The sequence below is a fragment of the Panthera onca genome, chromosome E3 (genome assembly GCF_046562875.1).
Source record: "Panthera onca isolate mPanOnc1 chromosome E3, mPanOnc1 haplotype 2, whole genome shotgun sequence".
Taxonomy (NCBI): domain Eukaryota; kingdom Metazoa; phylum Chordata; class Mammalia; order Carnivora; family Felidae; genus Panthera; species Panthera onca.
The window spans coordinates 19,111,801-19,139,172 of NC_138354.1; the positions used below are offsets into that span (position 1 = coordinate 19,111,801).

General features: G+C 52.6%; 3 protein-coding genes across 9 annotated transcripts; all 3 read right to left on the reverse strand.

The window, feature by feature from the left end:
• Positions 1-18: 18 nt before the first annotated feature.
• YPEL3 (yippee like 3) lies at positions 19-3,736 on the reverse strand. 3 transcript variants are annotated; one of them, XM_060648903.3, is made up of 5 exons: positions 3,272-3,736; positions 2,387-2,569; positions 2,251-2,294; positions 1,926-2,034; positions 19-504 (listed from the first exon to the last, which is right to left on the reverse strand). In XM_060648903.3, exons 1-5 carry the CDS (start codon positions 3,731-3,733, stop codon positions 415-417), a joined length of 888 nt encoding a protein of 295 aa, XP_060504886.3. In that variant the 5' UTR covers positions 3,734-3,736; the 3' UTR covers positions 19-414. The 3 variants fall into 3 exon arrangements, with proteins under 3 accessions (XP_060504886.3, XP_060504888.1, XP_060504887.1); XM_060648905.2 differs by having other exon boundaries at positions 3,169-3,272; XM_060648904.2 differs by lacking the exon at positions 3,272-3,736 and adding an exon at positions 3,150-3,265.
• Positions 3,737-4,685: 949 nt separating this feature from the next.
• Positions 4,686-10,474, reverse strand: GDPD3 (glycerophosphodiester phosphodiesterase domain containing 3). Of its 2 annotated transcripts, none has more exons than XM_060648900.2 (10): positions 9,785-10,474; positions 9,496-9,538; positions 9,148-9,283; positions 8,999-9,044; positions 8,744-8,862; positions 8,566-8,655; positions 8,085-8,218; positions 6,690-6,749; positions 6,537-6,588; positions 4,686-4,883 (listed from the first exon to the last, which is right to left on the reverse strand). In XM_060648900.2, the coding sequence occupies exons 1-10, from the start codon at positions 9,921-9,923 to the stop codon at positions 4,746-4,748; spliced, it is 957 nt and encodes a 318-aa protein (XP_060504883.1). In that variant the 5' UTR covers positions 9,924-10,474; the 3' UTR covers positions 4,686-4,745. The 2 variants fall into 2 exon arrangements, with proteins under 2 accessions (XP_060504883.1, XP_060504884.1); XM_060648901.3 differs by lacking the exon at positions 4,686-4,883 and adding an exon at positions 4,890-5,251.
• Positions 10,475-10,602: 128 nt separating this feature from the next.
• MAPK3 (mitogen-activated protein kinase 3) lies at positions 10,603-16,810 on the reverse strand. 4 transcript variants are annotated; one of them, XM_060648897.3, is made up of 9 exons: positions 16,623-16,810; positions 15,395-15,577; positions 13,748-13,937; positions 13,449-13,565; positions 13,050-13,164; positions 12,549-12,680; positions 12,272-12,381; positions 12,024-12,178; positions 10,603-11,203 (listed from the first exon to the last, which is right to left on the reverse strand). In XM_060648897.3, the coding sequence occupies exons 1-8, from the start codon at positions 16,790-16,792 to the stop codon at positions 12,056-12,058; spliced, it is 1,140 nt and encodes a 379-aa protein (XP_060504880.1). In that variant the 5' UTR covers positions 16,793-16,810; the 3' UTR covers positions 10,603-11,203; positions 12,024-12,055. The 4 variants fall into 4 exon arrangements, with proteins under 4 accessions (XP_060504880.1, XP_060504877.1, XP_060504878.1 ...); XM_060648894.3 differs by lacking the exon at positions 16,623-16,810 and adding an exon at positions 16,233-16,603; XM_060648895.3 differs by having other exon boundaries at positions 12,024-12,381.
• Between the last annotated feature and the right edge of the window lie 10,562 nt (positions 16,811-27,372).

The window sequence follows — 27,372 nt, forward strand, 5'->3', positions numbered from 1 at the left end:
TTCCACGTGAGCCTGGGGCTGTCTCCACTCCATTGTTTTATTATGTACAAACGCTACAGAACAAGGGGAGCAGACACGCGTGGGGTAAAAGGGGCCCGGTGGGAGAAGTTCACAGGGCAGACGGTGCACTGGGGCCAGGAGAGCAGCACACAGGCCATATCTATAGGGCAGGCGGGGCAGGAAGGGGTTAAAAACGAGATCCAAGCCAGCCAGATCGCAGGGAAGTGCGGGGGTGTCGTCCTCCTTCTGAGCTCCCCCCAAGGTCACAGTGCATGCAATAAAATATATGTACAGGAGCTGGATCCGTCCTCTGCAGGAGCCCTGAGGGTCCAGAGCTCCCTTCCCGTGGAGGGAAGCCAGTGGCGCCCCCTGGCGGTCAGGCCGGGCTCGAGCCACATGCGGCAGGAGCAGGGGTCAGTCCCAGCCGTTGTCTTTGATCATGTGGTTGAGTTCAATGATGTACTTCCCCTCTTTGTACTTCTGGCTGCTCTCGAAGGCCTGTTCCTGAAAAGAGGGGAGAGGACGGCATCTCTGGAGCAAGGGCTTTACCAAAAGGGATCGGGTTGGGGACTAGATATGACTGGCCCCATTTTACATATAAGGAAACTGTCATGCAGAGAAGCCAAACCACCTGCCCACAAGACACACAGCTGGTAAATGACAGAGCCAGGTTTCTCACGAATGGGACAGACAGAGCTCTCTGAATCACCGGTACTTTTTAAGTACTAATGTTGGCTCCAACAGAGAGGATATGGAAGTTTCTAAAAGATCCGGGGATTACAAACTGGTAGCCTGAAGGGCAATTTTGGCCTACTCAGGTGTTTTATTTGGCCATCAGAGAGTTTAGTAAAAATTAGTTTAAAATACTAGGATATAGGCAGGCCATGCTTACTCCAGTTTGCTACAGACCCTCCTCCCCCACTACCCCAGATCTATGGTGCCTCTTTTGCAGACCCACAGTATGCACTTGGCCCTGCAAACCCTTGAGTTTTTGACATCTGGATTAGGCCATCTCTTTATTTTACAGACGTCCAGAGAGGCCAAGCCACCTGTCCGGGGACACAAAGCACAAATCTGTGGCAAGGCCGGGGTGAACTCACATGAGGGCGGGATGCCTGCCTCTGCTGGGGGCATCCACCTCTCAGAGGCACCAAAACTCCAAGTGAAGCCTGAGGAACCAACCATGTCCCCTACAGTTTCCCAAGAGCATCTTTTTTGCTGCATCCAATCTGATCCCCATGACAATTTTGGGTGCCAGGTGGTGGCTTCATCCTCCACAGCCAGATAAGGAAATGAGACTCAGGTAGTGAAATCAGACCCCGGATAGCAGCTGTGGCCATGAGGGCAGTGAAAAGGAAGCTCATGGACCCAAGTTCCATGTCACTGTGGGGTCTGGGGCAACTTCTCTGAACCTCTGAATGACAATGGAAGCCGGTGGCCGAGGATCTGGAGTTAAAAACAGACAGACAACAAAACACGCAACCAGGATTCTGGTACCTGTTCTGTTCCTTACCCGTGGTGTGACCTTGGGAAAGTTACCTACCATCTCTGGGCCTTCCTTTCTTCTGTAAAGTGGAGATAATTACAGACTCTACCCACAGGATTGTTGTAACAATGAAATGAGATAATATATGCCAAGCACATAACAGTGCGTGGCACGAAAGCATTCAATAAATGGTCATTCTGCTGATCGCCTCATCTCTAAAATGGGACGCATGTGCACGTGAGGGATGGGTGGAGAGAAAAATTCTAAAAGCCCTTGCAAGATGTGACAGAAGAGGACATGGTCAGGGGATGAAAAGACAGTCTGACTTGAGTGAGCTGGGCCTGTACGCTCCGGAAGGTTACCAGATGACTGCTTGTGAGGAGGAGGTGAAGTGAGGTTGGGTCAAAGGCTTGCCTGGGGTCAGGGGTCACGGACTCACATATTTCCAGCCCAAAGTCGTCTTGCAGTTCTCGCAGTGGATGTCAGCCACAGCATGGAGGCCTGTCAGCAGTACCCGTTCCTCGGCTGGCCCGCAGCCCACGTTCACCCTGCAGGGACATGGGGGCAGTCCCAGGGAGGGTCCCGCCATCACAAAGCCCCCCGCTAGCTTGTATCCAACTGTGTCTGTTCTTAGCATCCAAGAGAAGGGCGATCACATCAGCTTCCAACCTGAATCAGGGGACTCTGGGAGTCTCAGCACGATGCCAGGGGGCACAGGTCACAACAGAGGTCAGGGAAAGAAAGAAGGGGGACCAAATACTCACACAGAGTTGAAGAGGTAGGCACGCCCCTGACTGCCCTGGAAGGACTAAAGGGTGGAGGGAGAAAGGAAGGGAGTCAGGGCCATTGGTGGGAGAGCTGCCAGGTAGCCCCTCTCGCCTCCAACTGGGACCTGGTTACCTTGGAGATGAGGTCGTCGTGGTTGGCCAGGTGAGCGCGGCAGTGGGCACAGCTATACCTCCGGTGACAATCATCCAAGTAGGCCTGAAACGTCTTGGGCTTTGAAATACGCACCATGGCGGGGGCCGGGGGCAGTGGCCCCACCCGGGGAGCGGCCCACGGGGAGCAGAGGGAGCCCAGTGCCTGCCGGGGAGGGAGTGGGCTGTCAGGACCAGGGCCACACATACGCAGGCACACCCAGGGCCATGGGGACTCTCTCCGTCACACTTGGCTGCTGTCTCCTCTCCCCAGAGGCAGCAGCTTCTCCAGGGGCCGGAACCGGCTCAGTTTTGACTCACTGAGGAGGCCTCAAGTTGCATCACGGGGAAACTGAGGCTTGGAGAAGCCTGAGGTGAGTCACTCATCTAATTCCGGCCTCACCCCTGCGGACCTGGCAGTTGAAGCTGGAGGAAGGGGCTCTGGCGTGGATGAGCTGTCAGTTCTCATTTAGGGGGAGTATGGAGGGGTTAGGAGCTGGAGGGTCCTTAGGACCTCACCTGAACTGCCAAGGGCGGGGCGGGGCGGGGTGGGGGGTTAGCAGCTCCACTTGAGGTACAAGGGAGTTCACCTGGGGAGAGGGTCCCTCACCTGGAAGAGGCAGAGGCCCTCACTGAAGGTGCAGGGTCACCTAGGAGGGGAGGGGCTCTTACGTGGGGCGGGGGGGTGGGGGGCGCAGAGGCCCTGTCTATGCCGAGGGGCTCTTACCTGCATCGCGGAGCCTTACCTGAGACCCCGGGGCTCACCTGGGGCGCGGGGGTGGGGGGCGGGCGCCGGGGGAAGGGGGCAGTCCTCGCTGGCGGGGCGGGGGCTCGGGGCGACGCGCAGCCCTGACGATGCGGGCCTCACCTCGCCTGGGCGCGCGGGGGCCCGGTCCGCCGAGGTGGCCTGGCCTGGGAGTGGGGGGCGCTCCTGGTGGGCGCCGTCCCCCCCGGCCCGGGTTCGCAGCCGCCGCGACTTGTTTACACCGAGACCAGCTGCTGCCGCCGCTGCGGCGGGAGGGGGAGGGGGCCGGCCTCTGGTCCCGGCGGCCGCCGTGGCCAATCGGCGCGGCGCATGCAAATGAGGGGGCGCGTCACACCGCGGCCAGCGCAGGCCTCGGCTGCCCTTCCCCCTGCTCCGGGCTCCGGCCGGCCCGGAAATGCGGCTGCGGCCCGCAAGCCAGCCAGACAACCCCTCGGCCCGGGTCTCGTCGCCCTTCTGGCCTCCCGCGGTCCTTGAAGGGGCGAGGATCTGCGGTGCCAGACCTGGCTCGGGGTTAGGTGTCTGGACGCACGTCCCCGGGGAGATAATAGCCATAATTATCTGCATTTAACCACCCCGTGCCCCACTCTCTTAATCCCCGCAGCAATCCTATGAGGCAGCTTTTGTTCCCCATTTTACAGGGAACAGAGGTCAAAGAGGTCTAGCTACGCTCCCGAGGTTATCCAGCCGGGAAGAGGCAAAGTTGGAATTCTCACTTTGGTCCGATTCCACCGTCTTTGCCATAACACCCGGGACAGGCTCTTGGAACGGAAGAGCTAACGGTGCCCGTCCGTCTGTGTTAGATCTCTGGGAGCCAGAGCCTGGGAACAAGCCGGTTCCTACTGCTGAGCATCACCTCTTCCAGGCAGCCTCCTCTGATGCCCCTGCCTCTGCAGGCTGAGTTAGGTGTCTGCTGTGGGCTTCTCACGTGACTCTGAACGGGAAAATGTGTGCATCTGCCCTAGGAGACTTGTCTTGTTCCCTGCAGTGGCCCCAGTACCAAGCCTGGCCTAGAGGAGTCAACAAAGGTTTGTGAAACATGTGATTCATTCAATGCATAAGGTTCTAGGGTTGGAGAGGGTTGAGGAGTTTGGGGAACTTCTGGAGTAGATCTGGAAGTGAAGGTTGGAAAGGCTGAAGCAGCAGATGAGCAAACCCTAAACTCAGCCTCCGAGGCCATGTCCACCATCTGCGGCGCCATGAGGAGGCACAGGGGCAGATGAAGTCCCTTGTCCTGTGCCTGTGTCTTAAGGCTCTTCATAGCCTCAAGAGAATGGAACCTGTGGCCCTGAAGGGGCAGGAGCCTTGCTCCTTCCTGCAAGGGACATTCCTGAGGAGAGTGGAGGCCAGGTTGGCACAGGGTGTGGCATTACTCGGCCTGGAATGTGGTGGAACCAGTGGGTCAAGGTGGTCAGGGCCCCAGACTCTGACCCTAGGCTGGCCTCTTCTGCCCTAGGTTGCCCTCTGCAGTCTGCTAGGACCTCCTCCCACCCATGCCCCCCAAACACCACCACATGACTGAAAAGAAAATATTTATTGAAGAAGAGAAATAGAGGAGAGGGTGAGGGCCTCCGGGCTGTTAGGAGGCCTGGGCAGCTCCTCCATGGTTGTCCAGGTAGCGCCTCAGGGCTGTGGGGTAATCTGTCATGACGCCACTGGCCCCCAGGCCATAGGCCACTTCAAAATCCGACTCTTCATTAAGGCACCAAAAGACCACCTGCGTGGGGAGGGAGGGGCTCATAGTTTCAAACAACTTTACCTGGACTTTCCCCTTGAATCCAGATGGTGGGAGCTCTCCTCCTCTGTGGAGACCTCCCAGCAGCGGGATGCTGGCTGGAGCGGATTGTTAGTCCGGATTTTTGTGCAAACTGGTTATTAAACACAGCCATTATTAAATATTAAATTATATAAACGTGTAATTCAATAAATTACTTTAAAAATGAAGGTAATACTCAAAACTCATCACTTCCTAATGATTTTACTACATTTTACTGTTACCTACGCTCTGGCGGTTGTTCGCATCTGCTGAATGTGTAAGGTGGAAATACTACCCAACTCTGTGCTCAGTGACTTCATGTTGGTGGCCTGAAATCGGACAAGGTGAGAGGATGCACAACCAGGGAAATAAATCGTCTATTGCTCAAATCAGAGCATTTTGTTCCCCCTCCCCTGGAAAGCCGGCTGTGAGATCTCCAGGCCTGCCCGTGTCTGCTGCTGCTCTGTGTCTGTCCTGCCGCCTGAATCCTCTTTCGTGGGCATGGCGGTAGGTAGAGATGGTGTCTGTACCCTGGGCAAGTCACTGGACCTTTGGGTTTCTTAACGTGACAAATGGGAACGATGGGCCAACCTCCAGAGTCGTGGTGAAGGCCCACGGAGTGGAGGCGCTGTGGAGGCGCTAATCTGAAAGAGGCGCGGCCTCCCCATGCCTCACTCACCCCCACCTCCGGGCTGTGGAGTGCTGCCGGCCCCGTCAGCCAGCTGGTCCACCCATCCCACTGCTGCCGCCGCAGCCCAGGACCAGTCAGCGACGGCATCTGCCTCCTAAGAGTCTCTGCTCCTACCCTGGTGCCCATGATCGCTTCTCCACATCGGTGGCCGGAGTGACCCTTAATCCCAGACTCCACTGGATCAGGTCTCTGCCCTGCTTCAGGCCCTCCAAAGCTTCCCGTCCTCCAGGCTGAAGTCCAGGTTCCTTACTGAGGTTCACAGGCTGCCTGCCTCAGCCTCGGCCGCCTCCTCCGGCTCCCCTCGCCCCACACAGCGGCCTGGTGGAACCTCTCTCAGCTCCTCCTCCTGCCGTGGCCTCTTGCTCCCCGCAGCTTTCCCACAGGCGGAGCCTGCCTGAGATGCTCTCCTTTCCCCCTCCGTGCGAGCCAGCTCCTCATTTCTTCCAGAGGGCCTCCTGTGACCCCACAGACCACAGTGCTGTTTCCTTTCCGTCCACTTGGTGCCTGTGAGTGCCCGTTTCCTTCCTCTGCCCCTGATTTGACTCCCTGCTCCATCCCTGGTACCACAGTGCCTGGAATGTAGTCCATTCTCAACAAAGGTTTGCTAATTAAATGATCAAAGTGGATGCTCAGGGGAGGGGCCGGGCCGGTTTTTTTTCCCAGCCCCACTCACCCCCTCCTCAGGAATCAGGACAGTAGGTTCAATGCAGCATCATCGCGATAATGGCTACACTTGTCAAGCCATTACTAAGTACCAGTTAAATGTACCATCACCCCCATTTCACAAATCAAGAGACTGAGACTCCGAAGGTGACCTGCCCAGGGGACCCAGTTAGTTGGTAGCAGAGCTGTTCACTGGAACGCTGTGCTAGGCCCACACTGTGAATCACCCACTTGCTGAGGGCGTGGAGGTCAAGCCTCACCTGCACTCCTCGCTGCTCCAGGTGGTGGATCAGACTTTTCCTCATGATTAACCTAGTGGGGAGAGGGTGGCAAAGGCCACGATGAGAGGGGCCTAAGAAGGGCAGTGGCAGGTCTCCACGGGGACACGCCACCCAGCATCCTCACCCCCTCACCATTTGGAAATCACAGCTGCCAGCTGGTTCAGCCCAGAGCAGGAAAACGGGAAGTAGGTCCTGCAGAGAGGTGGAATCATGATCAGCCCCCTGCGTCTCACTCTGTCACAGGAGTGGGGTGGTAGTGACCCCTGACCGGTGTTACCCTGGCGCCTCTAGAAGCCCATATGAAAAAGTCACCTGTTGTTTAGTGAGATTCTTCTATGTGCACATCTGTGCCTCCATACTTTGAGAGTGTGCCCTCCCTCGCTGTTGTACAGAGGAGGAAACTCAGTTTTGGAGAGCTAAAGTGACTTGCCCAAGGTGTCGCAGCAAATCTGTGGTGGGGTCAGGGCCAAGACCAGAACCCAGCTTGATTCTCAAGCTAGATGCACAATCTAAAGGTCCCCTGGTTGGGCCCGACCAGCTTCTTGTGACCAGACAACACTCCAGTGAGTCGGCTACTTGCCCATGATTGGCCCGCTTCAGGGATGACTTTAGAGGCCCTTTACAATGTCCCAGCACAGGTTTTGGGGTCAGACCCAGACAAACCCAGGCCCTGCGCTTCTAGCTGTGTGGCCTTGAGCAAATTACAGAACCTCTCTGAGCCTCAGATTCTCCATGGGTACTGAGGGGGCGGTGTCATGATTCTAGTACCTTCTGGGTTGCCACAGATAAAGCTCTAACCAACCAAAGGATGTGAAAACACTTTGCAAACACTGTATGAGAAGTTCTGTACACAAAGTTCGGTAGTCTAATGATGTCTTTGTAGCAAGAGATTGTGGGGGCTGGCTGAGAGCTTCCCTCAGGATAACATAGGGGAGAAGGAAGCCTAGGAGCTGCCACAGAGTTCTCAGAAAGGGAAGGGAGGGGCCAGGCTTCAGAGCTGGTGAAGTATCCAAATTTCTGATACTTTACCCAGCTGTTACTTTGTTAATCCCACTCTCCCAGCAGGAAAAAACTTGCTTTTCCTTTTGAGAATCAGAGAATACTATAATTGATTGATATCTGTCTCCCAGCCAGACTATAAGCTCACCGAGGGCCTTACTCCACTCACACTGGGTTTATTTACTAGTGTCACTGTGCCCAGAACAGAGGAGACATTCAATAAATACTTGTTGGATGAAATGGATGAATACATGAATACTCTGTCCTCAAACCAATCCACATCAACACACATTTGCATAGAATTTCAAAGGGTTCGAGGAGGAAGCCTCCTGGCTCCTCAGTATTCATGAATGCTCCTGAAAATCCTTCTCTTGAGGGGACCCTGGGGGTATCCTTGAGGGTGGCCAGGGAGCTGGGGACCCCATGTAGTGGGGCTTGAAGTGGGGGGGGGGGGGAGTTTATTTGAGGACAAAAGCATCTGGGGGCCTGGGGGAGGATGTAGAAGGCAGGCAGGGACCCTGCAGGTACCTATTGATGATGGTGGGCAGGAAGCAGAAGAAAAACCTCTCCGGGATGGATACAAAGGGCAGCAACCCCAGGTAATAGAGCAGTAACAACCAGATAGCTCGGCCGATGGTGAAGGAGAACGGCATCTCGGGGTTCTGGGAGGCAAGGGGAAGGGAGAAGAGGGTCAGTCTGCTCCCAGCAAAGCAGAAAGGGGAATTGGGCTGCAGGGGAAACAGCGCTGGACATTCAGGAAGGTCCACCACCTGCGGGATCGGAGCTGTATGTCGGCCCAGCGTTCAGGCCTGACCGCACCCTCTGGGTCTCCAGCAGCAATGCCTGTGCTCCCCCTGTCCCCACCCCTCTCCTCTCAGCATCCTACCCTTTGAGACTCTGCTCAGGGCTGGTTCCTCCACAATACCCCACACCTGTCCAGCCTAGGCCCCTGGAGCCTCCAGCGCCTGGGAGAAGGGGCCGCTGGAGCAGGGAGGGAGCAGGGACTCACAGCAGCCCTGCACTTCTTCATGACCGAGCTCTTCTCTGTGGCCCAGATGGTGATTTCATTTCGGTCAAAGTGCCTCACCAGGCCTGCTATCTGGGAGGAGGAGAAGGAAGAGGTGAAGGGGAGTCAGGCCTCTCTCCAGCCCCAGGCCCCTTCCCACCCCGCCCCGCAGCAGCACCACCTTGTTAATGAGCTCTTCATTTTCCTCTTTGACCTCCACGCTCATGGGCATCCGAGGGAACCTCTGGAACACGTCCTCCAGACTCACCATGTGCCGGTCCGACCCACGTGCAAAGCGACCTGGGTGGGTTGTGGCAAGGGGGATCAGACGGAGATGGGCGGGGTGGGAGCCCAGGGGGAGGGGGACGAGTCCCAGAGGAGAAGGGAGGGCAGGAGGTTGAGGCCAGGACCCCACTCGGTGAGGTCACACTCTCACCTGGTGAGAAGTAGACCTCCAGCTCCTCCTTGTAGAGGGGCAGCTCCTGGGGAGAAGAGGGAGCACGTCACCAGGGGGCACGCGTGGAGGCACCGTGGCTCTCTGGGTACAGTGGGGGGGGGGGGGGGGGGGGCTGGGGCAAGGCCCACCTCAAAGTCCAGGCTGCCCACGTCCCTATTCACGCCTGACTGGCGGGACAGGTTCTTGTCGTGAGATACCACCACCACGCCATCTCGTGTCAACTGGCAGTCAAGCTCCAGGAAGTCTGATCGCTGGGCCAGGGAGCTGTGGGAATGAAGGTCAGTGCGGAGAGGCCCGGGGGAAGGAACAGGGCAAACCACAGTACAGTGGGGAGGTTTAGGGGAGCGTGGGCCAGAGTTCACGGCAGGATGGGCAGGCTGTGCACTGCACACCTCCAGAGGGCCCCGGTCACTCAGACTAGGAAGTGAGTGGCGCCTCCTGGTGTCTCGCAGCTCACAGCTGGCAGGTGCACTCACTTCTCCATGGCCTCCATGGTGTTCTCCAGGAGTTCTCCAGATCCTGTGTGGGGCAGCTGGGTGGGTCCCAGGAGCCTGGCCTCCCTCCTCTCCCCTCACCCCTGCCTCTTCCCCCTTCCACATCCTGCCCTGCCATCCTGCTCTCCTACCTCAGGCCCTGCCCTCTTCCTGACAGCCCGCCGCTTGGACCTCCCCCACTGCCGTCCACCCTTGCTGGCACCTTGCTGTCCTTACTCCACCCTCAGCAGTCACCATCACCATCCTCCCGCCCAACCGCCGCCCAGCGTACCTGCTCGGTGGGCCCCCAGGCGTGGCAGGAAGACTGGAGCCCAGGGTGTGTGCAGCAGGCGAGGCCGGCGCAGGAAGAAGATGGACAGCATGGCATAGCTGCCCAGGGCAGGCAGGGCGTAGGAGAGCAGAGAGCTCATGGTCACGCTGCCTCTCTGGGCTCCCGCTGCCACACACTCGGCTGCTCCTGATGGACTGTGCTGCCTCTGCTGATTGCCTGGCCAGCGTAGGCTGGCTCCACCGCCGTAGCCACCACACCCCTGGGACCTGCTGAGCCGGCTCTTGGCCTGGGGCCAGGCTGCAGGGCTCAGCCGGGGAGGGGGTACAGGCAGGAGAGGTGCCCGGCAGCTCTGGCTCTCACGCCTCTAGACCCTCCACGGACCCCAGCACCCTTCTCTCCTCGGCCATGCTGGGGAAACAACCCCCACCCCCACCCCAAGCGCTGGGTCTGCTACAAGCTTCCCCCCTCCCATGGGTGCTGGTGGCCGGGGTATACAGCACACCATCCCTTGCCATTTCCAGAGAATCCAGGGGTGTGTAGGCTGTCCCTGAGTCACCCCCGAATCACCCCAGCCAGTGAGATGGGAAGCCATTTGGGAGGGGAGAGGACAGTGACTAAGGGGAAAATTGACCCCACTCTGTCCAGGAGTCTGGCGCTCCTTACACTCCCATCTTCAACCCTGGCCACCCGGGGAGCCAAGGAGCACCAGGACTGGGGAAAGCCACCCCGCTGGGAAGGGGCTGGGCAGGTGAGTCAGTCCTCAAAGTAATGGTTAGGGTAGGGCATCGGCGGATACAGACAGAGCCAGGGCCATCATATACACGATTCTATCTTTATATATTAGATACAGGCACAGGGGTGGGCAGGGGCACCAGGCTCTCCTCGTGCCCCCAGCCCCACTTCTGTTCGCCCACACACACAGGCAGCAGGGGGTGTTAGATGTGGCAGCTTTGGGGGAGGGGGTTTCGGCCTGGGCCCTGCTTCTCAGGGATACTAGCCCTTGAGCCTCAGGAATATTCCTTCGGGGAAAATGGGGGGGGGGGTGTTTAGTGGGTCAGGGCTTGCCCTGAGTCCCTTACTCAGCGTCCCCCATCCCCTCACTGCCCTTCAGGAGGTCCTGGGACAGCCAGAGCCCTTCCATTCCAGAACTACCAGAGACTGGGATAGCCGGGGTAGACAAAGGCAAGCTGCAGAGGGTAGTTCGCGTGGGGGGCCACCTAAGCCCCTCAGGTCCTGGGAGGGACAGGGGGGTGGGGCGGAGGGAACCTTGGCCTGCCTGAAGCAGGAGGCCAGAGCAAAATCAGGGAAGGTGGCCAGGCCCGCCCTCCGCCCTGACCCGGTCTGCCGGGGGGGTCTGGGCGGGGCACAGTGTCCATTTTCTAACAGTCCAGCAGGGGAGGGGCAGGCAGGAGGCAGGGCCTAAACAGAAAGGCAGGCAGGAAAGGAGCCATTAGCACCCACCAGATGACCTGCCAGAGCCCTGACCTCAAGTCCCCTCATTTGTTCCTCACGGCTGACTGGGATGTGTCTTGTTTTCCTTGACTGCGAATGAGGATAACATCGGTGCCTATCTCAAGGGACAGCTGGAGGGCTGAATGAGTTAATACACATAAGCCTCTCGGACCAATGATTAGTGCCCTGTGTTTGCTCTCGTCATCAGGACTCTCCCCAGGAAACTGAGGCACCGACAGGTGAGGTATCTTGCACAACATCGCACAGCTCTTTCTAAGGGGCAGGGCTGGAATTTGAGCCCAGGTGTGTGTGCCTTCCTTCCATCAAGCTGCGGCTGGCAGGAAAGGTGGAAAGGAGACTCGAGGAAGGAGCCTTGCGTGGGTGGGTGTGCAAACCGCTGACCCGGGCACCAGGTGTGAGGAAGCCTGGCATCTGGGTCAGGCCGGGTGCTGGCTCCTCCCAAAGCAATCACTGCCCCACCTGCCTCTCTGCCCATACCGGGAGAGCCGAACTCTGGCTGTCCCTCAGATGGGAGAGAGGGGCCTGAGGTCCCTGAGGGGGCTGGAGGGTGCAGGGTGTTGCCCAGGGGGGAGACTTTGGGACTAGGGGAAAGGAAGATGGATGTAAAGAACATGTGGCCCCCAGGTCTGTGGCTGGGCAGGCTCTAGCCTTTCTGTGGCCACCATGCACACGCCTCATTGGCGTGAACAAGCTTGTGACTGTATGGAGGCGTGCCGGGCGCACTGGCGTAGGCTGAATCTGTGCGTGGGCTGTGGGGAGCACTCACCAGGCCTCAAACTGCAGAGGTGTCTGTCCAGTTTAGGGGGCCTCCAGTGCCCCAGGCTGGAAGCGGGCTGTCTCCTGGAAGATGAGCTCCTTCAGCCGCTCCTTGGGTAGATCATCCAGCTCCATGTCGAAGGTGAAAGGCTCCTCGGCCACTGGCTGGGGTAGTAAAGAAGTCAGGCTCAGGCCGGGCACTGAGGGTCGCCTACCCATCCATCTACCCACCAGCCCTGTTGCTGGTGGCTGGCCCACCTCATCCGTTGGGTCGTAGTACTGCTCCAGGTAGGGGTGAGCCAGTGCTTCCTCCACTGTGATCCGTTTGTTGGGGTTAAAGGTCAACATCCGGTCTAGCAGATCCAGGGCTAGGTAAGGGCAAGAGTCAGGGGTCAAAAGGGAGGCTGGAAGAGTTCCCAGAAGCATTGCTTTGCTTCTCATGCCCAGGTTTCTGTCTACTCAGCCAGGGGCTTGGCTCATGTTCCCTCCTCTGCACTGTGTGTTTATCCCATACCGACCCCCATGTCTCTCTCACCTTTGGCATCTGACTTGGGAAAAAGCTTGGCCCAGGCCACCTTGGTCTTGGAGGGCAGAGACTGTAGGTAGTTTCGGGCCTTCATGTTGATGATACAATTCAAGTCCTCCTGGGATGGGGAGCCCAGGATCCCTGTGGGTAAGGCAGGTGCCTTTTTGAGAGTTCTCCTCTCCCTTCTGGGAACAGAAACTAGAGAAACTAGAGTCCCCCCCATCGAGCTCTAGGCCCTGACAGTTAATCTCTCAGCCAATACTATGGTGATGAAGGGCAAGGGATCTGGATTTGGGCAGTCGTTATGTTCAAATTCTGATGTTAGCACTTCCTAAGTGTGGGGTGTAGCCTTGCTTTTCCCATCTATCGAATGGGGATAGTACCTGTATCTCATCGAAATACTGTGAGATGCTGTAGGGGCTCCACATGTGGTGGTAGCTGGACTATAAAGAAATCTCACCTCCCACTAATCTCCCCCCACCCCCACTCAGCTGGCCAGGCCCCCCTCACCCAGAATGTGGTTGAGCTGGTCCAGGTAGTGCTTGCCAGGGAAGATGGGCCTGTTGGAGAGCATCTCAGCCAGAATGCAGCCCACGGACCAGATGTCGATGGACTTGGTGTAGCCCTGGGGAGGAGGAGAAAGTAGTGGGCTCCTAGGCCAGCTTCAGCAGGGCCCTGCTGTTTGGGCCAAGCCACGACTCCAGTCTAGACTTAATACCAGCCACGGAGGCAGAGGGCACAGGCCTGGAGGAGTTAATGCTCAGCCTCTTTCCAGAGCCTAAGCACCAGAGTCATGTGACTAGGCCTGGGGGCAGACTTCCTGCATCTAGGGGTCATGCCTGGCTCAGAGGTGGCTCTAGAGCTCTCTGGAACCTGGTCCCTTTCCCTCAGGCACGGTGGCCCCTTTACCTTGGAGTTAAGCATGATTTCTGGAGCCCGGTACCAGCGTGTGGCCACATATTCTGTCAGGAAGCCAGTGTGGTCATGCTCAGGATCGGCAATCCGGGCCAGGCCAAAATCACAGATCTGGAAGCCAACCCAGGCTGCTTAGCTCGGTGCCTAAGGCCTCCAAGGCCCAAGCGGTCACCTCACCACGCCTCTGCCCACAATGTTCCCTTTGCTTGCGATGTTCTACTCGAGCGGGCCGGAATGGCCGCCTGGAAGCCCCAGACCCATGGGAAGAAGGGACAGGTACCTAATCCTCTGACCTTAAGGTCGCAGGTGGTGTTGATGAGCAGGTTAGAGGGCTTTAAATCCCGGTGGAGCACGTTGGCTGAGTGGATATACTTGAGGCCCCGCAGGATCTGGTAGAGGAAGTAGCAAATGTGGTCGTTGCTCAGCTGCTGGCTTTTGAGCAACTTGTACAGGTCTGTCTCCATCAGGTCCTGCACAATGTAGCTGAAGATGGCACCGGAGACCCCCCACGTGGGGGCAGCAGGAGACACTTGGTTAAGAAGAACAGGCTCTGGTGACTAGGCTCTACGTCCCCTTCCAGCTAGGACTCGAAAGATCTGCCAGCCCTTATCACGAGCTGGACAAGGCCCAGACTCAGCAGTTGGGCTCGGGCCCCCTGCTGCATCTCAGCTGGGAGCGCTGAGCAGAAGTACTTCAATTCTGTAGCCTCAGTTTCCCTCCTGCAGGAGGCAGGAGAGCTTCACAGTCAAGAGCAACGCTCTGGAGTTGTCCTGCCGGTGTCTGAAACCCCCACGCCACTGCTCATTGGCCTTATGACCTCAACCCGGCTGCACCCCTAATTCCTTATCTGTAAAGTAGGGGAAAGAACGGTTCTTCGGAGAGTAGTTATGAAGATTCAGCGAGATGACCCTCAGGACTGTCTTTTAGAATCAGCCTCAAAAGGGCCTTCTGAAAACATGTGGATCAATCCTGCTGTTTTAAGAGACAAAGAGGCCCAGCAAGACGCAGTGCCTTATTTAAGGTCGCACAGCAAGCTGGGGGTGACTGTGGAGGTTTCCTGCCCACAGCTTGTGGTGGGGGCTGCAGACAGTGCAGCGCAAATTCCCACATTTGGGTGGGGAACTGGGACTAACCGGGGGTGGGTTGGGTGGGGAGAGGCGATGGGTGCTATAAGCTGCTAACAGCAGCCTGGCAGGAAGTGGACAGCGAGCTAGGAGAGCAATGTGGGGGTGGGGGCAAGGGCAACAAAGGCAAGGCTGGCCCTCCCTGGGCAAAGTGCAAGTCCACAGGTGACTGGGGTGAGGCTCTGAGCAGGAAGTCCCAGAGAAAGAAGGACAGTTCTCATCTGGGGGAGGGTAGGAGGCAGCAAGGGTAGCACTTGATGTTAGGCTTTCTGAGGCTCAGTTTCCTCATCTTTGAAATGGAGCTGATGACCCATCTCATACAGCAGTTGGAAGGTAGAATAAGAGATGTCAAAGTACTGGGTATGCACTGCACTTGACTCATAGTAGGCCCTCAAAAAAGGGGCAGTTCTCTTCCTTCCTGCCTTCCTTCCCGTCTGAGGACCCAGAGAGAAAAGAATCATCATCTGTTAAACAAGAACTGACTGTGGGCAGAGGCCGGATCACGTCACAGAACTGCAGATGTCAAAAGACAAAGCTCCCATAGAGCCCAGCCCTCCCCACCCTCCCCTCCAAATGAGGCAGAGCATGGAGAACAGACTTGCCCAAGGCCACACAGCCTGTCTGCGGCAGGCCAGGATCCACCTTGGGCCTCCCAGTCGTCTTACACTCTGTGGCCTCTTTTCTGCTGGAAAGTTTCATTTACTGGGTTTGTTTCGGAGTGTGGCAGGGAAGAAGGAAACAGAAAGAAAGCCAACGTTCTCCCGGCCCAGCTCTGAGGCCATGCCTGGCCAGCCATCTGGCCAAGGTGAAGGATACACATCCCTCATGGCTTCCAGGGTGGGCGCCCGCAGAATGTCCCGGATGCCAATGACGTTCTCATGGCGGAAGCGCAGCAGGATCTGGATCTCCCGCAGCGTGCGCTGGCAGTAGGTCTGATGCTCGAAGGGGCTGATTTTCTTGATGGCCACGCGAGTCTTGCGCACGTGGTCATAAGCTGAGCTGAGGGGGCCAGAGAGATGTGGTCGGTGTGGCCTTACATCGGGGGAGTCCAGGCCTGGGGGCCCCACCCAGGCCTGAGCAGGGAGGGGAGGGAGCAAGAGAGGATTCTGGCCAAGTCATAAACAATGCTGGTTCCTTCCTGCTGTGAAGGCCTGGGATCTCCAGGGAGAAAGCTGGGGACCAGCCAGGCAGCCCTTCAGTGACTTCACAAACAGAGGAAGAGACTGGCCGCTCACTGACTTCCCCTTGCCTCAATCCTGTCCATTCTAGTTGCCCTGACCTCTCATCCTCCCCTATCCAGGATGGGCTCCCTCAACCCAAGACAGGTCCAGGGGGTGGGACATGAGTGGAGGATGTACAGTGAGGCACACACAGCGAGAAGGAGGGAGTCACAGGAGAGACCAGAAAGAAGGGCTGAGACAGACACGGGTGTTAGGGCGAGGCACCTGGGCAGGAGAGCTCTTCCCAGATGAACAAAGGCCCAGAGCACACAGTGGGGATGAGGGAGCTCACAGATCCCTCCTAAAAGTTGCAAGCGGGCACTCCTGGACCCCTCATGGCTCACTGGGCCCCTGGCCCCAGGCCCAAAGGCCTGCCCCACCCTGTCCAGCCCTGAGCTCCGCTCTTCTCTCCCAAACTCTTTGGCAGGCCTTACTGGGAGAATCCAAGGCATCCTCTCCCCAAAGTAGGGTCCTTCGCTCGCTCTTCGCTGACGATATCACCTCCCCAAGAATACTTAGTTTCTCCGCCTCTCCCCGAGTCCGTAGGGTCCCCGAGGGCCCCACAGCTCCCCCACGTACACTCAGATGCCCCTCCCCTCACAACGGAATGGGCGCTTCTGCGGCCTCCAAGCCCCCTCCCATTAGAACGTACGCAGCGCCGCTCCCCCAGAAAGCAGCCCAAGGCCCCCTCCGTGGGACTCCCCCCAGCCTCCCGAAGCCCCCGCCTCCTCAGGACCCTGGGAGTCTCCCCGGCCCGGAAGGCCCTCGGCATCCCTCCCGGTCCCCCATCCTCAGGAGCCCCCTCCCCCGGAACGCCCCCTCACCTGACCATGCCGTACGCGCCCTCGCCGATGTACTGCAGCTGCGTGTAGCGCGGGCCCACGTCGAACGGCTGCCCCTTCACTACCTCCACCTCCCCCGAGACCCCCGGGCCGACCCCATCAGCTCCCCCGGGCTCCCCGCCCCCGCCCCCCTGAGCCGCCGCCGCCGCCATCTCCACTCCTCCCCTCCCGCCGGCCCGCCCGCCTCCCCCCGGCGGCCCCGCCCGAGGCCCCGCCCCTTCCCGCCCGCCCTGCCACCCGCGGAGCCGCGCGCACCAGGCCCCGCCCCCGCGCGCCCCCGCGCCCGCCACGTGACCTGCGCCCGAGCGCGCCCGGCTCACCCCCTGCTCCGCGTTGGTCCAGCGACCCCAGCCGCTCCGGCTGCTCCAGGCAGTCTAGGGGCTCCCGGGGGCCGTCTGGGCACGGTCCGAGGCCTCCCGTCGAACGCGGAGCAGCCGGCAGGTCCGCCCGGTGGCCTTCCCCAGAGCCACCCTGCGAGTGTACGCGGGCCCGGGGACCGGGACAGAGTCGCCTGGCCCTGCCAGCTCTGCTGCAGCCTGGGGCTCGAGATGGAACCTTAAGGGAACCCTCCCCAGAGCTCTGGAGGGTGGCCTCCCCGAGCCAGGCTTCTTCACGGATGTGGCCTGCCTTTCACAGACGAGGTCATTGAATGACGCCTGAGCCGGGTCTGGTCACTGGGAGTCAGTCAGACGACTGACAGCTGGAGAACCCAGGGGCCCAGGCTCCCAGCCTGACGGCGTACTGACCGAGGCCTGCGGGAGTGGGCTAGGAACTTGGCCTCTCCCAGCAACCGGCCAGTGCCGGAAGTGAGGACAGATAACCTCAGCCCACCTTTACGTGGAACTGCCGCAGAAAGTCACAAAAGCTGCATGCGGTGTTGATTAGGTTTGGTTAAAACACACTATCAGGCTTTTCCCCAAAACAGCAAAAGAGATAAGCTTTGTTGTCGTTGGACTTGACAAAACCGGGATCCTGTCAAGATCATCAGCTTTTGATTTGGTACCAGACTTTGTAGTTTGCACCATACTTTGACCACTTGAGTTTCTTCCACAGGACAACCCCACACTATAGGTGTCCACCGAGTTTCTTAGCTGGATGAGCAGGGACCACTTCTGCCTTGCTCTTTACTGCCCCTCCCTTGCGGGGCACTCAGATATTCAAAGCTTTTTGCCCGGATGAATCAAATTTTACAGATGGGGAATCTGAGTTGGGGAGTTGAGACTCAAAATGGTATCTTCTGACGCAGAAGCAGAGGCTCTTTTTTATTCCTTCCTATCTCCCGGAATCATAGACTTAAAACCAAAGAAAGGACCACCATGTCCACCCCCCTCACTTCACAGAAAAGATGTGAGCTGAAACTTCACCAAACACATCTCTCAGGCCTCAGAAAGTAATCATGTTGGGTTTTTTTTAATCCCTTAGAAGCTGGGAGTAGATCCTTACATGCATTACAGATCAAGAAACCAAATGGAACAGTAATTATGCTTCTGAAATGGCTCATAATTAGATCTACAGCCAGGCACTGTAGTGCAGATTAATGAGACTCAGTTGCTGGTTCCCAATAGCCCAGGAGTCGGTGAAGGTTTAAGAGATGCTAATTAGATCAATGTTTGGGGGAGGTTTTTGTTTTTTGTTTTTTGTTTTTTAGTTATACATTTGATAAGCTATTGCATAGCACTGTGTGCAAAGCTCTGAGCTAGGCGCTGTGGTTGATGAAAGGTTACTATATAGCTGTGAATTCGTGGTTAAGAGCAAGAGCTCTCTGGATTTCCTGGGCTAGAATCCCGTCCTGACTCGCTGTGTGATCCTGGGCAGATTACTCCCTGGCCTCTCTACCCAAAGAGTTCCTAATCTATTGAAGAGAAAAGGTGCACATACATAAATCAATGAAATACAAGATAGATGGATATATAATATATGGTGTGGGAGCTCAACGGTGGGAGAGATCACTCTTTTCTAGAGAAGTAAGAAGGGAGTTAAGAGGGAGGTACATTTACATTCCTGAAAAAGAAGTATGGTTTCAGAAGGTCAGGATAGAGGGAAGGCGTCAAGAAGGAGCTGCATGTGCCCCGACATATAGGCAGGAGCTGATTTGTCCAGTGTGGCCGCAGTATAAAGGACTGAAGGGAGTTCAGGCTGGAGAGGTAGGTTGGGGCCAGACTGAGGAAGGCTTTGGATTCAGGCAGGGAGTTTGGATGTTACTCGGTAAGCAGTAAAAGCCTTTGAGGGACTTTTGCCAGATCATTTTGCAACTGTGGGAGAATATAATGACTCAGAGAAAACACCATGGAGTTCAGCGTGGAGCCAGGTTTCCTGAGTGGGACTGGCTTTCCCGGCAGAGGAAAGGCTGGTGCATCGGGAGGGGTGTCTGCACCATCAAGCGGTATCTGAGAGTGTCTTTTAAAGGAGGGTGACTGAAATCCCCCTCTAGTGGCCGAGGTTGGTACTTGCTTGGGATTTCTTGGTCTATTTCATAGATTGGTATCTGACTAATAAAGACTGAACAGCTATTCTGCTCCAGGCACTTTAATGTACTTTATCTTCCGTCCTTCTCACAGAAGCCACATGAAGCAGATACTCTGAACATTTAACAGGAACACAAACCCAGAAGCTTACTGAACTACTGATCTGGAAGGAGCTTTAGGAATAATTTTCTCCATCATTACCTCACAGCTCACTGTTAGAGGTTTTCTAACAACTGCCACATATATGGCTAAGTTCTAGCCTCTGAATCTACCCAGACCAGGTCTTTTTTTTAAAAGTTTATTTATTTATTTTGAGAGAGTGAGAGAGTGCAAGCTGGGGAGAGGGACAGAGAGAGAGAGAGGGAGACTGAGGATCCGAAGAGGACTCTGCATTGACAGCAGAGAGCCCGATGTGGGGCTCAGACTCATGAACCATAAGATCATGACCTGAGCTAAAACCGAGAGTTAGAAACTTAACCGAATGAGCCACCCGGCGCCCCTACCCAGATTAAATGTTAAACCAGTCCTTATTTGTGTTGTTAAGGTCCCAAAAGAGGCCAGTGGGTAATTTGCGAGGGAGTAACATTTGAAGAGCTTTATTGAACATTAATTAACGAGGGAGTAACATCTGAAGAGCACCAGTGAATGTTCCCATTTCTACCAACTCAACCAGTCAGTGCAATCCAAGAAGGCAGCCAATGTTCAGGAATAGGAGTGAAAACACATTTAATAATTTATGAAGATTTAAGAACTAGGGTTTTTTTTTAACCCCCAAAACCTCTGATAGAGTTTTCTTGTTTGTTTCGACACTTCTTCATATCTCCGAGATGAACTGTACTCAAACATCCCTCCTCTGGCATAAGCATTCTGCAGATGATTATCCCTTCTCTGACATCTTTGTGGTCAGCACTGCCTGCCCCACTGGGCTCCTTCCTCGACAGTGTCACCCTTGGTCACATCATACTCCTGTGAACTTTCTCCTTTATGGAAACGTCTGTCCTTGGCATCGTCTTTGCCCTTAATCCCAGTTGCAAAGTTTCAGCGTTTGCTGGACGGCTTCACCTGGAGGCTTGCTGGTACTTAAAATTCAGCACATCCTGTGAAATGTGCCCTTTCTACTTCAAACCTGCTTGTCTTCCAGATTGTGCTTGTGCCAGTGAGTAGGGCCACAATGCTCTCAGCGTTGAACCCAGATATTGTCTCCTTTTTCCACTCCTCTCCGTATCCAGCCAAGTCCTTGCCAATTTATTACCATCGGCGTTCCCAAGGCCATCGCCTCTGTTGATCAAACCCAAATTTCATATTTTAATTTTTTTACTTTTTAACTTTTTAGATGTTTTCAGAACTTACCAAAAAGCTGCAAAAATAGTTCGAAGAATTTCCGCATACCCTTCATCAACGCTCTGCAAATGTTAAGAGTGTCAATAAACACAATACGATTATTTTTTTAACACAATCCAATTATTAAAATCAAGACATTAACATCAGTAGAGTTAACCTATAGATTTATTTTTTTTTTCAGATTTTGCCAATTGTCCCACTAACCTCCGTTTTCTGGTTCAGGATCCAATTTAGGATCACATGTTGCATTTAGTTGTTATGACTCCTTCATTTCCTTTAATCTAACAGTTCCTTAGCCTTTTGTTTTGTTTCACGTTTATCTATTTATTGTGGGGGAGAGAAAGTGTGAGCAGAGGAGGAGCAGAGAGAGAGAGAATCCTAAGCAGGTTCCAAACTGTCAGTACAGAGCCTGACGCAGGGCTTGAACTCATGAACCTCGAGATCATGACCTGAGCTGAAATCAAGAGTGGGAAGCTTAACTGACTGAGCCACCCGGGCGCTCCCAGTTCCTTAGTCTTTACTATTGTATTGTCCTATTACTATTGTATTGACTTAGTCTCCTGTCTTCAGCCCTTATAAGGTTTGTATCAAGCAGGAATCTTCCATGCTTTTTTTTTTTTTTTAAGTTTACTTATTTATTTTTGAAAGAGTGAGGGGCGCCTGGGTGGCTCAGTTGGTTAAGCGTCCGACTTCGGCTCAGGTCATGATCTCACGGTTGGTGGGTTCGAGCCCTGCGTTGGGCTCTGGGCTGACAGCTCAGAGCCCAGAGCCGGCTTCGGATTCTGTGTCACCCTCTCTCCCTGCCCCTCCCCCACTCTCACTTTGTCTCACTCTGTCTCTCAAAAATAAATAAATGTAATAAAAAAATAAACAAACGTAATAAAAAAATTGAAAAGAAAAGAAAGAGTGGGCATGGTGGGGGAGAGGAAGAAAGAATCCCAAGCAGACTCTGCACTGTCAGCACAGAACCCAACTCGGAGCTCGAACCCATGAACCATAAGATCATGACCTGAGCCAAAATCAAGACTTAGAGGCTTAACTGACCGAGCCACCCAGGCACACCATGCAGGAATCTTTCAGTAACAAGAGGTCAAAGACCCAGCTCAAACCAACTTAAACAAGAGAGGGAATTTATTAGCTTACTGAAAAGTTTAAAGGTAGATATTAAGGTGCATTTGGCTCAGGGACTCAATATCATTCAGATTTGGGTCCCAGCCCTAAGCTCTGCTTTCTTCTGAATTGATTCCTGTCTCAGGTGGTTCCTCTCATGGCATCAAGAATGCCAGCAGTTCTAGATTTATGTCTGATTTTTTCCCCCAGTAACTCCAGCAGAGGGAAAAGGTGACCTCTCTCTGTCTCCTTGTACCAAAAACTTCAGATTTGACTCCCATTGGCTCCCATTGGTTATTGGTTCTGCTTGGAGCCTGTACAAATCCCTGAACCAAGGGGTGCCTGGGTGGCTCAGTCAGTTAAGCCTCCGACTTCAGCTCAGGTCATCATCTTATGGTTTGTGGGTTTGAGCCCCATGTCGGGCTCTGTGCTGACAACTTGGGGCCTGGAGCCTACTTCTGATTCTGTGTCTCCCTCTCTCTGCCCCTCCCCTGCTCATGCTCTGTCTCTCAAAAATAAATAAATGTTAAAAAAAAAAAAAAATCCCTGAACCAATCAGTGTGGAACTGAGGGTTTAGCTATCTCTACTTGTGTCACCTGAACTAGCTGGGGAAGGGATGGGTTTCCCACAGCAAATTGGGGTCCTAGGGGTGCCTGGGTGGCTCAGTCGGTTAAGCGTCCAACTTTGGCTCAGGTCATGATCTCGCGGTCCGTGGGTTCGAGCCCCGTGTTGGGCTCTGTGCTGACAGCTCAGCGCCTGGAGCCTGCTTCGGATTCTGTGTCTCCTTCTCTCTCTGCCCCTCTCCTGCTCATGCTCCCTCTCTCTCTCCCTCAATAATAAACATTTAAAAAAATTTAAAAAAAAAAGAAAATTGGGGCCCTAGCCCCAGACAGTGTTGACCAGGCAGAACAGCAGTGTTCATTACAATGTTCCTCATTAGAAATTCTTAATTCCTCCCATTAACTACCAAATAACGTCCAAATTCCTTTACCAACATCCCAGGCTCTACTTACTTTGATCCAAATCTATTTTTCCGGGCTCACTTCCTAGATGAACCTTTTGCTCTGGCCAAACCGGACTTCTCACTGGCATACATCCCTGCTTCTGTACCTCTGCTCATGCTGCTATTTTGGATTCTCCTTAGGTGGCATGGGTTTTTCAGTAAAAGGAATCCTTTCCAGTTCCAGAATTAGCTCAAATACCACCCTTTTATGAGATGCTGCACCTACCACACCTGTACGTGCTGTATCTATCCTTCTTATGTCTTGGCGCAAACGTCAACTTTGCATTCTATTTCCTTATGTACTCACCCTGCCCTCCCTACTAAGTTGTAAAATTTCCAGAAGGCCACAATGCTAGTGTCCCTATTTTTATTTTTAAATTTTTACATTAAACAAATTTTTTTAATGTTTATTTATTTTTGAGAGAGAGAGATAGTGGTGGTGGAGGAGGGACAGAGAGAGAGAGGGAGACACAGAAGCCAAAGCAGGCTCCGGGCTCTGAGCTGTCAGCACAGAGCCCCGCGCAGGGCTCGAACCCACCAGCCATGAGACCATAACCCGAGCCGAAGTCTGACACCTAACCGACTGAGCCACCCAGGCACCCCTGGTGTCTTTATTTTTAAACTCTCTCTAGTATCAAGTAGTGTTTTGTACTCAATTGATATTTGTTGGATGAGGGACCTGAATATTTATGGTGAATATTAAACCTTTCATCAGCTGGGATAGCGCTTTTCTGGATGAGTGCAGGGTTGACTCTGTTCCTGTTAAAATGCAGCATCCAAAATAGAATACCATTTTCTATATGTAGCCTGACCAGTGGGAGTGCGGTAGGAGTATTGCTTCCCTTGCATTGGACCAATATTTTATCTACCTCCACACAGTGACTCTCCCTGAACCCCCAGTCTGAAATATATGCTGTTTATAAGCCTCCCTCACGGTGTTCTTTTCTTGCGTGGAACTTATCACAATTTGTTCTTGCCGATCCCTCTGCGAGGTGACGGAGGGCAATGATGGTAAGTGTGGGGGCTGCAAGGTTCCTTTTCTTCCTGCTTCTGCGAATTTACTTCCCAGAACTGCGGAGAAATGAGGTTAGCTCCAGAAGCTTGAATTCTATTATTTCAACACACTTTTATTGAGTTCCTTTGTGCCAGGGGGCAATGGCTACATTGGAGGGGGAACCTGCGTGCCTCCCGAGGGGCTCGCACGAACCTTGTGAGGTAGATGTTGACCTTTTGCTCAAGACCACACATGTGGTAAGTGTCAGGCCTGGGACTCAAACCCGTGTCCCTCTGACTCCAGGATGGAGGCTTCAAATGGTGGCCCAAGGCCATATTCAGCTCGCAAATGCATATTGTGTGGCCCATGTCATTTTGCTTTCCTTTAATCTGAACCAAAGCAAGGAGCGCCTGGGTGGCTCAGTCAGTTAGGCATCCGACTCTGGGTTTCAGCTCAGGTCGTGATCTTACGGTTCGTGAGTTCGAGCCCCACGGTGGGCTCTCTGCCTCTCCTCAACTCATGCTGTCTCTGTCTCTCTTAAATAAATGAGACAAAACAAACCCAAAAAGTCCTGAAAAGCAAAACAAAAATACACATTCTGGAATCAGACTGCCTGAGTTTGAACCCGCTCACCACATAGTGGTTTAACGTCTTCCTCAGTTTTGTCACCTGGAAAAGAGGATACAGTACTTACTTCATAGGGATGCTGAGACTGAAACACTTTTACGTATGAACTTTTTGAAACTTTAGTTTTATCAAATGCAAATTTGGGATGATAAAATTGATGCTGTCTACTTCACAAAGTTGGGAGGTACAGTAATAATATTTTGGACATATTTGAATATGCAGATCTCCCCGCAAAGGATATACCCATGTTACACGTCTCTGTGCCCCCTCATGGGATTCTCTCTCTCCATCTCTCTTAGGGTTGCTTTTTGCATGATCTTTTTCCATTCAGTTACTTTCAACTTATTTGTATCTTTCTTTTTTATTTGTTTTTTGTTTGTTTGTTTTAGAGAGAGAGAGGGCACAAGTTAGTGAGGGACAGAGAGAGGGAGAGAAAGAGAGAATCCCACGAGGGGCAGAGAGAGAGAGAGAGAGAGAGAGAGAAGCAGGGCTCACCTGAAGCGGGGCTTGAGCTCACCCAATGTGGGACTGGAACTCTCGAGAGATCATGACCTGAGTCAGAGTCCCCCAGGTGCCCTCAACCTATTTGTATCTTTGAATCTAAATTTCCTTTATTGTTTTATTTTGCATTGAGTACATATTGTCATACATCATTTTTTTCTATAATTTTTTTTTACTGATTTTTTATTTATTTTCCTAATGGTTGCTTTAGGGCTTACCATATGCATATTAACTAATCAGAATCTACTTTGAATTTATGCTAACTTAATTCCATGGGGATATAGAATGTTACTCCTATGTCACTCTATCCCCCCTTCCCATTTTTATGCTGTTAGTGTTAACACATATCACTACATGTTTCAAACCTGACAATACATTGTTATACATTTTTATCATTTTATGTCATTTAAAAAGCTGAGAAAAGAAAGAACAAGTATATATTTAGCATTTCCTTTTTTTTTTTTTTCTTTTAAGTAGGCTCCAACACCCAGCAGGAAGCTCAATACAGGGCTTGAACTCACGACCCTGAGATCAAGACCTGAGCTGTGGTCAAAAGAAAGGTGCTTAACCAACTGAGCCACCCAGGCACCATTTATTTAGAATTCCTTATATTTATTCCACCATTTCTGGTTCTCTTAGTTTGTTTCTGTGGGTTCGGGTTACCATCTGGCATAATTTACTTACACCAATACAACTTTCATCCCACCCACCTTCTTTGAGATGTTGTCAAATATATTTTTATGTGTTTTTATATATACATTTGTATATATTATAGACCCAACAACACAATTATACACATATTGTTTTATACTATTGCTTTTAAAATCATTTAAGAGAAGAAAACAAAAATATGCATTCATACTGACATAATGACATAATCACCTTAATTGGTACTTTTGTTTTTTTATGTGTGGATTTGAATTTCTGTCTGGGTTTACTTGCATTCAGCCTGATATATTTCTTAGTATTTCTTGTAAGGCAGGTCTGCTAACAAATTTTCTCAGCTTCGTTTATCTGATAATATCATAATTTTTATAAAAGTTTTAAAAGTTTTTTATTTATTTTGAGAGAGAGAGAGAGAGAGCAAGTAGGGGAGAGGCAGAGAGATAGAATCCAGGGCAGGCTCCACACTGTCAGTGCAGAGCCAAATGCAGGGCTTGAACTCATGAACCATGAGACCATGACCTGAGCCAAAGTCAGATGCTTAACCTATAGAGCCACCAATTTTACCTTCATTTGTGAAAGATAGTTTTGCTGGATATAAGACTTATTGGTTGATTTTTTTTTCTTTCAGTACAGTTGATCCTTATTATTCACAGATTCTCTATTTGCAAATTTGCTTACTTACTAAATTTTATTGTGTGTGCTCCCAGCTGAGGTTGAACAGAGTGATGCTATGCCCTCTTATTTCACCTCTTATAATTAACAAGTGTCCTTGTCGTGGTCTAGTTAGTGCCATGATTTTGCATTTCTGTGCATTTTATTGGTGTATTCACTGTTTAAATAGTTCCCAAAAATAGTGCTGAAGTGCTGTCCAATGTTCCTATATGCAAGAAGGCCATAATGTGCCTTAGGAGAAAAATACATGTGCTAGAGGAGGTTCATTCAGGCATGAATTATAGTGCGGTTGGCCATGAGTTTAATGTTAGTGAATGAATAATATATATTAAATAAGGTGTCTTTAAGCAGAAACACACATAAAACAAGGTTATACAAACTTTGAAAAACATGAGTTTGAACTACACAAGTCCATTTGCACATGGAATTTTTTTTCAATAAATAGATTGGAAAATTTTTTGAAGACTGAAATTTACAATTTAAGAAAACTTGTAGATGTCCAGCTTTAGCTGAGGTCATGATCTTGCATTCATGGGTTTGAGCCCCGTGTTGGGCTCTGTGCTGACAGCTCAGAGCCTGGATCCTGCTTCAGATTCTGTGTCTCCTTCTGTATCTTCAGATTCTGTGTCTCTGCCCCTCCCCTGCTAGTGCTCTGTCTCTCTTGGTCTCTCAAAAAAATAAAATAAATGTTAAAAAAATTAAAAAATAAAAACACATAGATAAACCATGTAGCCTAGAAATGCCAAAAAAATTAAGAAAAAGTTAGGTATTGTAAGAATATAATATAATACATGTAACATATAAAATATGTGTTATTTATATTATTGGTAAAGCATCTGGTCAACAGTAGGCTTCCCAGTAGTTAAGTTTTGGGGGAGTCAAAAGTTATACATAGATTTTTTACTATATGGGAGATTGGCATCCCAACATCTGTGCTGTTCAAGGGTCAACCTTATATTGATCAGTTGACAAAAATATTGTGACCAGAGGCTGGCATGAACTTAACCTTGTATTTCCTCCTAGGAACAGTGATTTAGTATTTGCTAACTCAGTGTTTGCAGTGACTTTATAGAATATAACTACCATGAACAATGGGACTCAACTGTACTTTGAATATGTCATCCCACTGCCTCTGGCCTCCGTCATTTTGGATAAGAAGTCAGTTGTTAATCTTATTGTAGATGCTTTGCATGTGATGATTTTTTTTTTTTTCTCTTAATGTTTCCAAGACTTTCTCTTTGTCTTTCAGTACTCTTACTGTAATGTTTCTGAGTGTGGATCTCTTTGTACTTATCCTACTCAGAGTTCATTGAGCTTCATATTTTAGCAAATTTGGAAAGTGTTTAACCAAG